This window comes from Fukomys damarensis, unplaced genomic scaffold (genome assembly GCF_012274545.1).
Source record: "Fukomys damarensis isolate Sample0158 unplaced genomic scaffold, DMR_v1.0_HiC HiC_scaffold_1, whole genome shotgun sequence".
Taxonomy (NCBI): Eukaryota; Metazoa; Chordata; class Mammalia; order Rodentia; family Bathyergidae; genus Fukomys; species Fukomys damarensis.
Genome location: NW_022900913.1, coordinates 71,182,472 through 71,197,792, shown reverse-complemented (window position 1 = coordinate 71,197,792; position 15,321 = coordinate 71,182,472). Strand labels below are relative to the sequence as shown.

Sequence of the window (15,321 nt, the reverse complement as noted above, 5' to 3'; positions counted from 1 at the left end):
TGAGATCCTATCTCAGAATAAATCATAAAAACAGCCCAGGATGCAGAGCACTGGACTTAGCTCAGTGGTGCCACCATCTGCCTCAAAAGCACAAGGTCCTGAGTTCAATCCCTGGTACCCACCCCCCCAAAAAAACACAGGATGTAGCTCATTGGAGGCCCCAGGGTTCAGTTTCCAGTGCCAGAAAAAGTTTGTTTTATTAAAAAGGTGAAGTAGTAAAAAGGAAATACTGGAGATTTCAGGGCTCTGGGTGAGGCTGTGGCAAGAAAAGTCCAGGGGGTTTTGGAGGAGAGAAGGAAGGAGATACTCACTCTCCTGCTTCCTTGTGCCTCCTGAGCTGACCCCAGGCTAAAGAAAGCAAAATCTGATGTTTTAGGCAGGTGGTAGCTAATGGAAGAGGTCTCCTATACAAGCTCAGCTGGCCATTATACACAATGAAGGCGGCATTTCAAAGCATGAGGTCCAAAACACATCCCATGGATTAATTGATGAGACCCACTGATTAACTCCAGGAGACAATGGTACTTTATCTGTAACTACTTACAGCTAGTTTTCTCAGCACTACTGAGTGGGTAACGATCATGCAGACGGTGCTTCCTGGATTAAGTATTATGTATGTGACATGACTAAAAGAGGTGACTAAAGCCACTGTACTGAAGTTATGTGACCTTGTTGTTAAATCGAGGTTCCCAAATCAATTTGTTCCCAGTAACTGCTGGGGTGCTTTTGCAAGCACTCTGACAAGCAAATGCAGGGTGTGGATTATAGTATATCGCACAGAGCTTCTCAGCTGGTCAAATGCATGGTCTATAAATTCTGGGTATAGGTATGTAATGAAGAAAGATATTTCTATGGTGAGAAAAATATGAAGATTTGATAGACAATTCTAATTTTAGATAAATTGCTTTCCATTTTATATTTCTTAAAATATCTTTATAATATAAACCTTATTATGTCAATCTTTCAAAGGAATTATTTGTCATATGCTACTTAATTATTTTTAGACAGGGTCTTGCTGTGTAGTTCGGCCTGGCCTTGAACTCACTAGGTAGCCCATGCAGGCCCTGAATGGTGATCCTCTTGCCTCAGCCTCCTGAGTGCTGAGATTACAGGCATGCACCACCATGGCCAACTGTAATGTTTCCTAGTAACTGTTAAGTAAAAATATTTTCAGTTTACTCAAGGATAGGTGATGACATGAATACCAAGACATTACTCTCCCTCCTTGGGTCAATTAATTTATATCTTGGCAAGATTATTTCTCTTTCAAAAACAAAAAAAAAGAAGGCAATGTAAGATTACAGACCAGCTAAATTGTTCTCCGCAGACCAGTGTGCTGGAAACAGTGTGGTCAACCAGAATCAGAATGGGAAGAGAAACCCTCACAGAAAAGAGTAAATTGTGAGCCACTTCTGCATACTGGAGGCCAGAAGAAGAGAAACTACAGAAAGGGAGGACAGAACAAATAAAAGCAGAGAGAGAGGCGACATCAGTCCAATAACTCAGAGGACAAAACCCAAGGGCAGGGGGGAAAAGTGTGTACACAGTATCTTGTGAATGTCTACAGTAGTGTTAACTGCAGCCAAAAGTGTTCTATCAACTAACCATAGGTCTTTCAACTCATCGATAGATACATGAGGTAGCTACATAACAGAGTACGCGACTGGACAACAGAAAGAAATGGGCGATAATACAAATATACCCTGGAAACTCTAGCTAAGTGAGAGAAGCCAATCACAAAAGATAAATGTGAGCTCAGCGTTGGTAACGCACGCCTGAGATCCCAGCACTCAGGAGGTTGAGGCAGGATTGCTGTGAGTTTGAGGCCAGGCTGAGCTACATAGAAAGACCTTGTCTCGACAACAACAAAAACAACCAAACAAAAAACCAAAGACAAATGTGTATGACTCCATTTATGTGAAATGCCCAGGACAAAGAAAATAGACACAAAAAAGAGACTTGACACTTTCCTAGGACTAGGGAAGATTGAGAGACAGCTGTTGGATTTAGGGTTTCTTTAACAGGGGATGGAAATGATCTATAAATGACTGTGGTGATGATTATGTCAGCAAATAATACTAATAGATGCTATTTCTTGCACTTTCAATGAGGGAAATATACGGTATCTGCATTATAGCTCAAAAAAGTTGCTTTTAAGAAAAATCCAATGGCAGAACTTAATTTTCTTAATTCTTCATTTTAGATATAAATAAATGATCTGAATACTTCCATAGCTTTATTTTAAAATTAAAAAATGAAGGAAATGCACAACTTTTGAAATAGTTTTTAATTTAAACACTTTGTTTAACACCCGAGTTATATTCCTTGGACTAAGGAACACTGCTAAATGAGCAACTGTACGTAGCATATACATTACAATATTCAGGGTAGATAAGTGGTCAAAGGAAACTCCTACTTGATGACTTTGCTTTTATCTGCACAACTGTTACATGCAATATTGTAATGTGTAACAGAACCTAAAAGTATAGTGCTATATTATACAATAAAATCAGCAAAACTGACATAACTCTATAAATAAGCTGTACTGCACACAAAAAAAGTATTGAGTCTCTCTAGACAAGATGTAAAGAACTGTACCAAAAAAAGAGATGGGTTGCACGTCAAAGGAGTAGGCTATAAGGCTGAACAGCTGAACAATTGTTTAACAAGTAGATTGTTAAAGGAAGAATATCTGTATACTAAAACACTTGCATTTTTGAGAAAGAAAAGCACTTTCTATGCAACTCATCCTGAAATCCATGAAATAAATATACAAAGATTTTATAATCATAAAAGTGAGGGAAACAGACAAGGTCCTGGAATATTTTGTCAAATGTTATCCTCTGACTGAATCTGCCTATATCACCACGACAAGAGACATCACTAAAAATATTGATTAACATGAACAAGTCTCTCCAATTCAATATAATTCTCAACTTTCCAAATGGCAAGTATTTTAATGAAAGTTGTGGGAAATTACAAGAAAAATGGCAGAAAGAACATAAGAGTAACATAGTATAAAGATAATAAAATTATAATAAATATAATGAAAAAACAAAAGAAAGCTATCCATGGAAAGCAGTATCCTTAAACACTTTACACTATTTAAGCAGCTGCAGAGTAACTGTTGATATGTTAAACTTCAAACATATTTGTCTTCTGATTTGACTTAATTTCTTCTTTAAATCCCGATTCTCATCTTCTAACTTCATGTGATAATGTGATGAATTTTCCAGGGAAGCCTCTGACACAGACTGTTTTTTTAGGGTGTCAGCCAGTCCTTGTTGAAGGTATCTCACAACTATCTGAGGAGATATTTCTGTTTCTGATTTCATAAATCACCTTATTATGACATTATGTTAATATGTAACTCACATATATTCTGAAAAATATCACTATGTACATCAGTTAATCTTTCCAAATCGTCTTCAAGTATATGCACCTGTTCCTTGCCGAGTTCACATCGGGGCATGGAAGGTGGTGGCTTCCTACTCAATCACTCTCCTGTTATTGGACACTAGTCAACACTCTAGCCACTCCTTCTCTGATGAATTTACAATATTTAATAATCTACTTAAGTCTCAAGAAGATATGGGTGGATGGGTGGAACTGGTGGTGGTAAATTCCCACATATTTTCCCTCATTTTTGTGAGAGACTCAAATTAACTTTCAAGTTATATTACAGTTTATATTTGACCCTCTGCTCAAATCCCTCCAGCAGATGCCTACCTCGTAATAAAAATCAGTACCTAGGTAACATGACCTTCACCTCTTTCCCCGACCCCAGATGATACAACTCTCTCCCCTAAGCACTCCCTTCCTGCTATATGTACAGGAATCCAGCTACCTGAATTCCTTAGCCTGAAAAAGGAGATTCAAAGTCAAAGTAATATCACATATTGCTACAATTATCTTTGTATTGGATAAAGTTATACCCTTTACACCATAGGGACAGCCTCAAAATGCAAAGCACAAGAATGTTACTTGGGAAAATGTTCACTAAATGACATGTACCAGTGAAAAGATTAAATCTACTATGTTTTTGCTATAAATTACCATATTTTCCCCAATTTATGATTTAATGAAAAGTTCATGCCTTTTAAAGAGACAAGAGGTCATAAGAATATATAATTTAAAATAAGCATTTTCAGATTTAGGTCATACTAACATGAATAAAAATAAAATTGTACCAAACAGGAAAAATAAATATATATATATACACACACACATATACAGAAGGAAAGGTATCATACAATATGGCACTTATACTTCATTTCATCTGGGAAACCTTCTAGGAACTGTCAAAATAACCCAATTAATTGAATCTTAATTTAAAAATGCCCATGAGCACTTCCATTCATCTTCTTCATCATGGTCTTAAAATAGAACAACACAAAGGTTAAAATTACTTCACAGCTGGGGTGCAAATCAGGGGTACAGTATGTGCACCATGTGCACAAGGCCTCGGGTTCAAGTCGCAGCACTAAAAACTAAACACCAAAACCCCCCAAAATGTCTCGGATCTAACTTTTTCTTTGTGGATTTCAAATTCAGATTTATATATCTCTGAGTTAAAAAATGTTTAATGAAGACCTGATAAATTTTAATCATCCACATTTCCAAGGTACAGCTGACAATTCTGAAGAGCACATATGTGTACTGCCCGGGTCACTGTAACAGGGACTCTCAGAAACTCAGGGCACACTTTGGAGACAAGTTATGCTTCTGAGCTGATACAGAAAGTACATTTGTACACGATTTACCTTTATATCCAACTAGATTAAACATTTAGCCATAATGAAATTTCACTCAGAGTTTCCTTCAGCAAGTTTGTAAAACATTTACCTTTCTTGATACTTACTTTTTCTGCTTTCTCCTTTTCACACTGACATAGTCTTTCCTTTAAATGATTATTTTCTTTGATTAACTGATTATGTTTGTCTTCCAGCATGGAATATTGTTTTTTAAGCTCATGAAACTGGTCTTGGATATTAATTGCTGGCTTTTCTTTATCGTCCACTTTCTTGTGAGCATCATCCAAGTGTTTTCAAAGCAATGCAATTTTAAGGTTGAAGTTGAGATAATCTCCCTTCTAGAGATTCCTGCCTTTGCATGCATGTATTCACTTTGATTTGTTCATTCTGGTGCACGCGTTTAATTTCCTTCATTTGACACAGTGCTTGGTTTTGCTCTCTCCGTGCCTGTTCTAAGGCTGAAATCTTTTCTTCCAGAGCATCTCTTTTGTGATGGAGCTCAACTTCTAAGCTACTGAAATTTCGTTCAGCTTGAGAAAGCTGTTGGGAAAGCATCTTGCTGGAATCTTTTAAGTTAGATACATCAAAATTCAGCTTGTCCTGTAAACGAGTGCATTCATCCCTTGCTCTCTGGAAAGCAAGTTCCATATCTCTTTTTGATGGCTGTCTTCCATCATAATCCTGTACAGCAGCAGCCAGTCTGGAATCGTGTGATTCAGTTTCTGTGTCCAGTCTTTCCTTGATTTGTTTTGCACTCTCCAGTTTAGAATTTGGAACTGTTTTTACTACTGTCAGACTATTCAGCTGTTCATGGTGCTGAAATATTCTTTCCACATTTAGTTTTATTGTCCTTTGAATGTTATCAGTCTTTTCTTGTGCAATTTCAATGTCTTCCAGGTATTTCTTTTCCTTTCCCTGGCTTTGATTTTTTTATTGCATTTATTTCCAGTCTTAACCTGGCATTTTCCTCCTGCAACCTGTGATTTTTATGCCACAGATCTTCTTGACTAACAGAAACTTAAGTAAAACAAAGGAGTCATTTAGCTAGCACTCAATAAAATGACATATTGCAACTTCCTCTGATATTAAATAACCTCCATATTTATACAATGAAAGTATTGCAATAAATAGATATACAACTGAGTAAAATCTTACAGAAAAGTCAAAGCTTACAGAATTATAGGCTCCCAAAAGTTTAAAAAGTGTAAATGAAGGCACCATCCACAATCATAAAAAAGAAATGGTAATTCTTAGGAATCTCAGAATTGGAAAAACTTTCTCTGAATTACAACAGATCCAAGATATAAAGTAAAAATATGATCTCACTAAAACTTAGGTTTATATTCTGATATCTAATGTATATAGCCAGTCCTTAGTAAAGGCCTAAAGCTCTACAGGTATTGTAACAGATGAAGTTTTGTAAAGTTCTTTTAGTTTCTTTAACCTGAAAATATCATATAGTATCCTTTTTTAACATTTTTGTAGTCAGTTATAAGAATTAGTTTTTAATAAACACTCACTCTAAGTACCACACTAAGTATGTCTACATACATCAAGATCTCATTTAGTTATCTAATTCTGTAGAGATGTTAAAATAGAAGCAAACCCACCACAGGATTTCCCCAGGTCTTTGACTCTATACCTAGTACTCTTTCATCCAACCAGTTTTTTTCTGTACTATAAATATACAAATAAAAAAGGTTTACATTTTAAAATGCTTGTGGTAAATAAAACTTGTGATAAAACTGGTAGCACTCCTCTTAGAAAATCCTGAGATAACGTGCTGCTGCAATAACTTTTTGTCTCCTTTCCACTGTCTGAAATGTTAGCAAATGTGAGACAGGAAAAGACACTGAGATATTTTAATGGAAACAAAATACCAGCTCTTTACTTGGAACACACTGTCATTCTCCCCAAAAGTGAAGAAATCCCATCCAAAATAGGATGTCTGCTGGCCATATTTTTCCTTCTCACCCAACAGTGGTAGTCATAAAAAAACCTCTACATTGACACACCAATATAGCAAAATCACTGTGTAAAACTGCAACATTTACTGTTAGTGACAAGGATTTAAGGCCACGGAAAAACCATCAAGGCCTATGGGAACTATTAAAAACCTTTCCTCAAGGCAAGGCCACTGTGAATTTGACCGCTTGACTGCTGCAGACCAGTGGATGTCAATGAAGATCATTACTTTGTAAGTCCAAAGTGGTATCAGCCATTGGTGCATAATGGTACCAATATGCTGTATTTAGTACACACATACATTGTTTGAAAATCTTCCATGATTTCCATATATATCTGTAGTTTAGCATATGTACAAAGACAAACACAGGCATTTGAAAATGGCCTCAGGACTCATTTTCTCTGGGGCTATTTCTATCTCCTTTTGTTTACAAAAACAATTTTCCAGAATCCCATCTAGTAACATTCTGGAATTCTGTTCTTGAGAAAGGTGACTCAGGGTGTCATTTTATTCCCCTAACACCTAGACATATATTTCATTATGTTTTATAACTCAAACTTGGGGGGGGGTCTAAAAGTTTGATACCCGAACCTTTAAGGAAAAAACACTGTTAAAAGGAAGTAGTCGATTAAAGCACAAAGAAATGTATACCACATACCTAACTAAAAAACAAAACAAAATGAAACAAAACTTTCCAAATTTCAAAAAAGAATAATTGTATGGTTTTCTTTTCATTCACTTTGTGATCCAACATTTTCTTTCCCTGTAAGATTGGTAGAAGAAAAACGAACCTTTAAGGAAAAAACACTGTTAAAAGGAAGTAGTCGATTAAAGCACAAAGAAATGTATACCACATACCTAACTAAAAAACAAAACAAAATGAAACAAAACTTTCCAAATTTCAAAAAAGAATAATTGTATGGTTTTCTTTTCATTCACTTTGTGATCCAACATTTTCTTTCCCTGTAAGATTGGTAGAAGAAAAAAAGGAAAAAGACAAAGTGTGTTTTCTCTCTCTTAGAAAATGTGCTATTGTGGGGCTTTGAGTAACAAAAGGAAGCTTATATTTTCTGGATTTCCATTTGGATACTGACCTGGGAATTCAAGAGTGCAGGTACTCACAGAAATACATACTCAAACCAAAGTTGGCCACAACACAAGAAGTATGGGAGTGACTGAGTTGAAATGATTCCTGCAAAGCTCCTCAGTGGCACTGCCCTGCATTTTATGGCACCAAAAGAGGTGATATATTTCCATACTGATGGACTCGACAAATTATAAGATGAATTCTCCTTAAATCAATCCAATGAATTGCAAGTGTGATTTTTGGCAAAATGATGGAATGGCTTTGTGGGGGTATGAGAAGCCTCATCGACTTCTTAAAAATACCTCTAGATTTTTTCTTTGTCTTTAAAATTAGTGTACTTCAGAACTTAGTTTGCTTTGTAGGAGTCAAATACCAAATGTTTCACTGAGGATTTATGCTACTCATGATAATATCCTATATGCAAAAACTTGAAAAAAAAAACTTTATAAAACAACTTGATGTAAAGGGGTGATTTAAAGGAAACAAAATTTAAGAGCAGTAATAAAAAATATGTGGAAGGATATAGGCTTATTAAAATCACCTAAAGTGGTCATCTTGGGACTATACATTCCAATGATCTGAGTACAAAAATAAATTTGCATAGATAGATGAACTTGTATAGCATAAAGATATATTTTTACGTCTCTTCTCACCCACTGTTTCTGTTCCATTTCAGATGCCTCTTATGGTTTAAACATAATAAATGCAATTTATCCTTAAACCAGTAGAAAAATAAAACCCTAGACTTTATCATTTTTAAAGCAACGTCCTCTATGCTTAGCTTGATTCAGGTCACAAGGCATGTGGGTAAATTAGCTTCCCAGGTTACATGCAACCTGGCAGACTCACAGAAAGACTGATGCAGTACTAAACAACTATTATGAGAATGTTTATCTGAATTCCTATAATTTAGATAGCAGGAATTATCTATTTCCAGACACATTTTTATATTTAGGTAACCCCATTTTATACATGACCTTTACATTAGTAGAAAATGAGAATGTAACTGGCAAAGAGAGAAATGGACTAGCAGTATGCAAATCACCCTTGCACACTCTGCAATCCCTATGCTACTGAGCTACTTCTTAGGCCTTGTTATTTTTCAGACAGGGTTTCGCTAAGGTGCCCAGGATGGGCTTGCACTTGTAATTCTCTTGCCTCTGCTTTTAAGTAGCTGAGATTGCAAGTGTGGACCACGACATCTGCTGATTCCTACCTCATCTGGGGGAGAGTAGTATTGGGGGTTGAACCCAGGATCACCACAGTGAGCTGTTTCCCCTTTATACATTTTTCATACTGAGACAGGGTTTTGGTAAGCTGCGAAGTTGCCCAGGTTGGGCTCAAAGTTGCTATCTTCCTGCCTTGTCCTCCCAGAGTACCACCATGCTCAGCTAACTTAAACTTTCTTTTCTCCAAAGCCAAGAACTCTCCTTGTAACATGCCTAACTCAGACTTAAAACTTTGATGATCTTGCAAGATCACAATGAACACTGGTGAAATCTAGAAGATTATAAGTAACTACTTTGAAACCTTGTATTTAATAAATTGGCTGACTGTAGGAGAAATAGACAGATAGACGTCTACGCACATATGATTTACCAAGACAAAAGCAAGAAGATAGTCCAGTAGCACGTGATGAAACTGGGCAACAAAACAAAACAAAACACCCCCCAAAAACTATCAACTGAGAAAAGCAAAGGACCCGATGGGCTCACTGCTCAATTCTGCAAGAACTTCAGGGAGGACCCAATGACAATACTCTTCAAACTTTTGAATGAAATGGAAGGGGAAGGAGTGCTGTCTAACTCATTCTTTGAAGCTAGTCCTACCCCCATACCAAAACCTGAAAAAAAAACTTCACAAAAAAGAAAAACTACACACCAATCTCTTCAATGAATATATATGACAAATATCCTCAATGTGAAACTGGCAAACAGAATGCAACCATTCATTAAAGAGATCACATGTCATGATCAAACCGGCTCCATCTCTAGGATGCAAGGATGGTTCAGTATATGTAAATTGCTAAGTGCAAAATATAATATAAACAGAAGCAAGGATGAAAACCACACAGCCATCTCAACAGATGCAGAGAAAGACTCTTCCAAAATCCAACATTTAGTTATAATAAATACCCTGAGCAAAATACACACAGAAAGACCTTATAGCAACTTAGTAAAAGCCATTTGTGACAAATCCACTGTCAACTTCAGAGTAAATGGGAAAAACTGCAAAGCTTTTCTCCAAAAATCAGGAACAAGGCAGTTTTCCACTCTTACCACTCCTGTTTAATACAGTACTTCAAACATCAGCCAGAGCTGTAAGGCAAGAGAAGAAATTAAAGGGATCCATACACCAAAGAAAGAATGCAAACTATCCTTTTTTGCAGATGACATGGTCCTGTACATGGAATGCCCAAAAAATTTCACCAAAAGGCTCAAAGAATAAACAAACTCCACAAAGCAGAAGGATACACAAAGCAACACATATAAATCAGTAGCATTCCTGTACATCAATAATGAACACACTATGAAAGGCATTAGTAAAACAATACCATCCACAATAGCTTCAAAAAATTAAATAACCAGCTATTAACTTAACCAAGGAAGTAAAAGACCTCTACAACAAAAACTATAATACTCTGATAAAGGAGATCACAGACACTAGAGAACAGAAACATATTCTCTGTTCCCGGACAAGCAGAATTAAAATTGACCAAATGGCCATGTTACCAAAAGTAACCTATAGATTTAATGCAATTTAAATGAAAATAGCAACAGCATTCTTCACAGAACTAGAAAAAACATTACAAAATTTATGTGGAACCAGAAGAGAGCCACCAACATAATTCCAGAGCCCAAGCTGTATCACAAATTGATAGTGACTAAAATCAGCATGGTACTGGCACAAAGCGTACATGTAGATCAATGGAACAGAGCAGAGGATGCTGAAACAGCCTTGAGCACATGCAGACATCTCATCTTTGACAAAGGGGCCAAAAACACATACTGGAGGAAAGACAGCCTCTTTAAAAATGGTGTGGGAGAACACGTTAACCACTTGCAGAAGATTGACTCCAGATCCATATCTCTATGCACTAAAATAAAAATGGGTAAAACACATTGATTTTTAAAACAGAGCAGTCTTCTGGAAGATAAAAGAGGCTAAACTATTGAAGACAGACATAGACAAAGGTATTCTGAGCAGAACTCTAATTGCATGAGAAGTAATGCCAAGAATCAACAAATGTGATCTGGTTATGTTCCTGATAGGTATCTTTCCCAAAGAGCTTAAGACATCATAGGATAGAGACAGATGCATAGCAATGATTATAGCAGCACAATTCATTAAGAGCAAAATCCTAGAAGCAGCCTGTATATCCATCAGCAGCTGAATGGTTAAATAAAATGTGGTTTCTATATATAATGGAATACTAACTGGCTATAAAGAATGACACATCTGAGCCAATTTCAGGAAAATGGATGCGCCTGGAAAATATAACGTGAGTGAGATAAACCAGACTAACAAGCTTAAGTATGGTATGGCTTCTCTCATTCGAGTGAGGCAAAGTAGAAACAAAGAAAATGACAAAGGATGGATAGAAAGATACAAGGGGATGGATCTCTTGCAATAGGGAATGGGAACAAGGGCAAGGGGTGAGGAGGAGCAGAAGAGAAAATAGGAATAATACAGATATACCATGTACAGGAACCCAATCATCCAATTAATGGCAACATTATGTGCCATAACATGAGCCAAGGCAAATAATAGCAACAGGAATGAAAAATGGGATAGAGAAACTGGAAGAGATGGGAGGGGAGGGGACCTCTGAGAAGGGGATTTTAAAAAAGAGAAAATAACATGCTATAATCTGTACATGTAGCCATTTCCCAAGATGATTTTAAACTACATGAAAAGCAAAATGTACTAATAAATTTAAAAATTTACAAAAAGAATCAACAAATCCAGTTATATCAAATTAAAGTTTCTTCACAGCAAAGGTAAGAAGAAACAACCCGCAGAATGGGAAAAATTGTCCTCAGATGACTAATGCCTACAATTATAAAACTCAAGAAAAATTAGACCTCCCCAAATAAAAGTCCCAATAAAAAATGGGCAAAATGAATACAAATGGCCAATAAGTATGTGAAAAATTGTTCAAAATCACTGGTCTCTAGCGAAATCCCAATTAAAATAACATTGAGACCCCACCTTACACCAGAAAGAGTGGCAAACGTCAAGAACTCAAAAAACAACAAGTGCTGGAGAGGCTGTGGGGAAAAAAGAGACTGCTCTACATTGTTGGTGTGAGTGTAAGCCAGTGTAACCACCATGTGAATCACTATGGAGATTCCTTAAACAACTAAAACTAGAAATTCCATTTCATCTGGCTATGCTTTTTCTAAGTATCTTTCCCAAAGACTTAAAGACATTACCTTTCAGTGAAACACACATACCCATTATTAATAGTAAGATAAACCATAAAAGCTAAATCTTGAAAGTGGACTACATGTCCATTAACAGATGAATGGGTAAAGAAAATGTGATATATACACTCACATATATTCAAGGGAGTTCTGCTCAGATATATAGAAGAATAAACTTTAGTTATTTGTAGGAAAATGGATATTCTTTGAGACCATCATGCTAGTGAAATAAATAGGTCATAGAAGCTTCATGTATCAGATGGGTTCTCTTACACGGGAAACCCAAAGTATAAATAATTCAAACAGCAAAGTAAAAGATTACATGATACATGGAGATAGATCTTTTGCAATAGAAATAGATCTGGAGATGGATTTAAAGAAGAGGATCAGAAGGAGAAGCAAAAAGGACTAGGTTGCATGCAATATGTACCTTTACCAACTCCCCAAGATGCATGTATTTATTATACATCATAAACATTACTAATAACATAAGTTTGTTCCACCTTTAGAGTTTTCAAGTGATGGCTCTTGCTCAGAACAAAGCAAGTTGTTATGTTTCAAAGATTTCACCAATCCTCTGCTTTAACTAATTTGGGATGAGATGTACATTATTTTTCTACTCTAAGTTGTATTTCAGAATCAGTATTTCCTATGCTTTTTCACATAAGAAGGTCCCAAGGGTGGAGATATATTCCCTCTGTCATTATCCATATTCCTTTCTGGTTCTTGAGACATTTTTTGCAGATGTGAAAGTGGAGCATTAATTTCATTGGCTGGATTCTCAGATGCCTTTTCTGTAAAGGTGCATTCTTTCATTCAGTTTATTCATACATTTTAGGGATACAGTACTGTTGTATTCATTATTTGGATCTTGTACCTTTACAGGACAGGTCTTGGTTCTCATTTTTTTCCCTATTGTCCCTATCCTCCCTTCACCCCTCCTCCCCTCCATATTTACAAACAATTTATTTCCATATTTTCATGTTCTCATAGTTTTTTTCTTTTCCCTTATTACCTATCCCCTACCCTTCCCACTTTCCCTACACCTTTAGCCCTTTTCTTCCTCTTTCACATGGTCAATTATCTCAATGTTTTTAAAATAATCTTATTCTTAATCAAAAGATTTGGAAATTAGAAAACTAGAAAAATTAAAGTTTAGCTGGTTTTATTTCTTCATATACTTAGTTACTCCCTCCTCAGTGAATTCTAAAGAAGAAAGGAAAAATAATATGCCATACCCTAAAACAAGAGAAAAATATGAACCAGGAAACATAACTTTTTCCATGTTTGTGGTGACTATACTTAAGTATGTGCTAAATTTACCAGAAATAAATTAGATGATGCTTAATATCATAAAGTTTTTCTCATATTTTACCTCACTATTTTTAAATAATAAACCCTTACAGTGCATTAAAGTCATTTTCTAAAGATTAGTAGCTGGAGTATAGACAAACTTTAAATTACAAAGACACAAAATCACCAGTAGAATGACTCAAATGACAGTGTATGCAAGTGTTATGAGTCTATATGAACTACCTGTGTTAAGTCCACTTGTAACATGTTCTAGCTCAGCACTAAGGACAGGGGATGAAAACATTTTAGTAATAATTACCAATTTCTTATATTAAAATGAAAAAGAAAGTTATTATTTGTACCTTAACCCCAACAGTATCATTTTGGAAGGCATGATCCTCTGAATTGGGTTGATTCTATGACACCTCAGTGTAGACACTGAATCTATTAGAGACCAGGAGGCAACTGAATCTTTAACCTAGAAATTGGTAACATCAAACTCCAATGCCGAGGCACTTGGGCAATCACTGTGTGAAACTCAATGTTGTCACTGTTACATTGTTTCTAACATTGGAGATTATACAAGTGGAAGCACAGACCTTGTTCAGAAAATATTTTGGCTCAATGCTAAAGTTTAGCTATAAAATACTACAGATTCTTAGAATAGCTTGTCCATAATTACCAAAATTATAAAGAATTAAATTGTGATTTATTGAATCTAAAAGACTACTCTTTTCTTTACTAAAAGAAAAGTAAATGCATTTGGCCTAAATTGCCATATTAAAGCAAACAAAACAATATTAAACCAGGCATATAAATGTAAAATTTTACCCACCTGCTCCTGGATATTTTCACAGCCATCCAGCCTTTCTTGCCCTTCTTCTGGTATTTCTGAAAAAATGTATATACAAAGGTAAAATAAACTATTTAGAATGGTTACATAAAAAGTAAGAAACTTTATAAAATAGAAAATAATAAAAATGAATAATACAAATTTATTTTCCAAGTGAAGAATTTGAATTAAGCCTAATTTTTAGCTGAATGCTTCAGAAATACTTTTAATTATCCCCAAATTAACAAATCATTTGGAAAGACATTAGATGAAACCACATGGAAGACATACAGGTCTCTTAAAATATTCATCATGAATTCATCCACTCAGCACAGATGAACTCTCAGAAATGTTTAAAATACCACAGAAATACATAAATCCACACTACACATTATTTTCTACCTCATCATAACTACTTTTAAAGAACCCAATAAGTGTGTTATCATTAACGGTCTCTAATACTACTGTTATTTATTTATAATCCGAGATGTCTTCATCTGCTTTTCTGACAACTTTTTTTTTAAATCCATTTTGTAAGACTCAGTCTGTGATGTGAAGTTTTCCTTGATTATGATTATTTTCCCTAGATACATAGGTGTCTCTTCTTCTGGGTTACTTTAGTATTTTTCTCAATATTTCTTCTGTATCTTTACCACATGAACTACATATATGTCTTTATTAAGTTAAACCTTTTGCTCCTGGACTGGATGGAGCAATCTTTGAAATAATCTTTGTCTTCCTTCATCTTAATCAAGGATCATTGAATTTTTCTAAGTGCTAGGCCGTGAGGTTTAACGAGTATAAATAAAAGCTATCATGGATGGATTTTCTAGAGGTAACTCCTGAGCTCAGAATTAAAGCGAGTTTGGCTAGACAGAGGTCAGGAAAGTGAGAATACAAAAGCAGTAGCAAACGACAAAAAAAAAAAAAAAAGGGAATGGAGGCGGTATTTGTCTAAAAAT

The 15,321-nt window shown here is 35.5% G+C and overlaps 1 protein-coding gene across 1 annotated transcript in view; it reads right to left on the bottom strand.

The window, feature by feature from the left end:
* Nucleotides 1-4,326: 4,326 nt before the first annotated feature.
* LOC104861244 (ankyrin repeat domain-containing protein 26-like) overlaps nt 4,327-15,321 on the bottom strand; it is a 42,006-nt gene continuing 31,011 nt past the window's right edge. Inside the window, 5 exon segments of the mRNA XM_033763751.1 lie at nt 4,327-4,376; nt 4,846-5,059; nt 5,061-5,684; nt 5,686-5,772; nt 14,363-14,418. Of these exon segments, the coding sequence (XP_033619642.1) occupies nt 4,327-4,376; nt 4,846-5,059; nt 5,061-5,684; nt 5,686-5,772; nt 14,363-14,418 (1,031 nt within the window).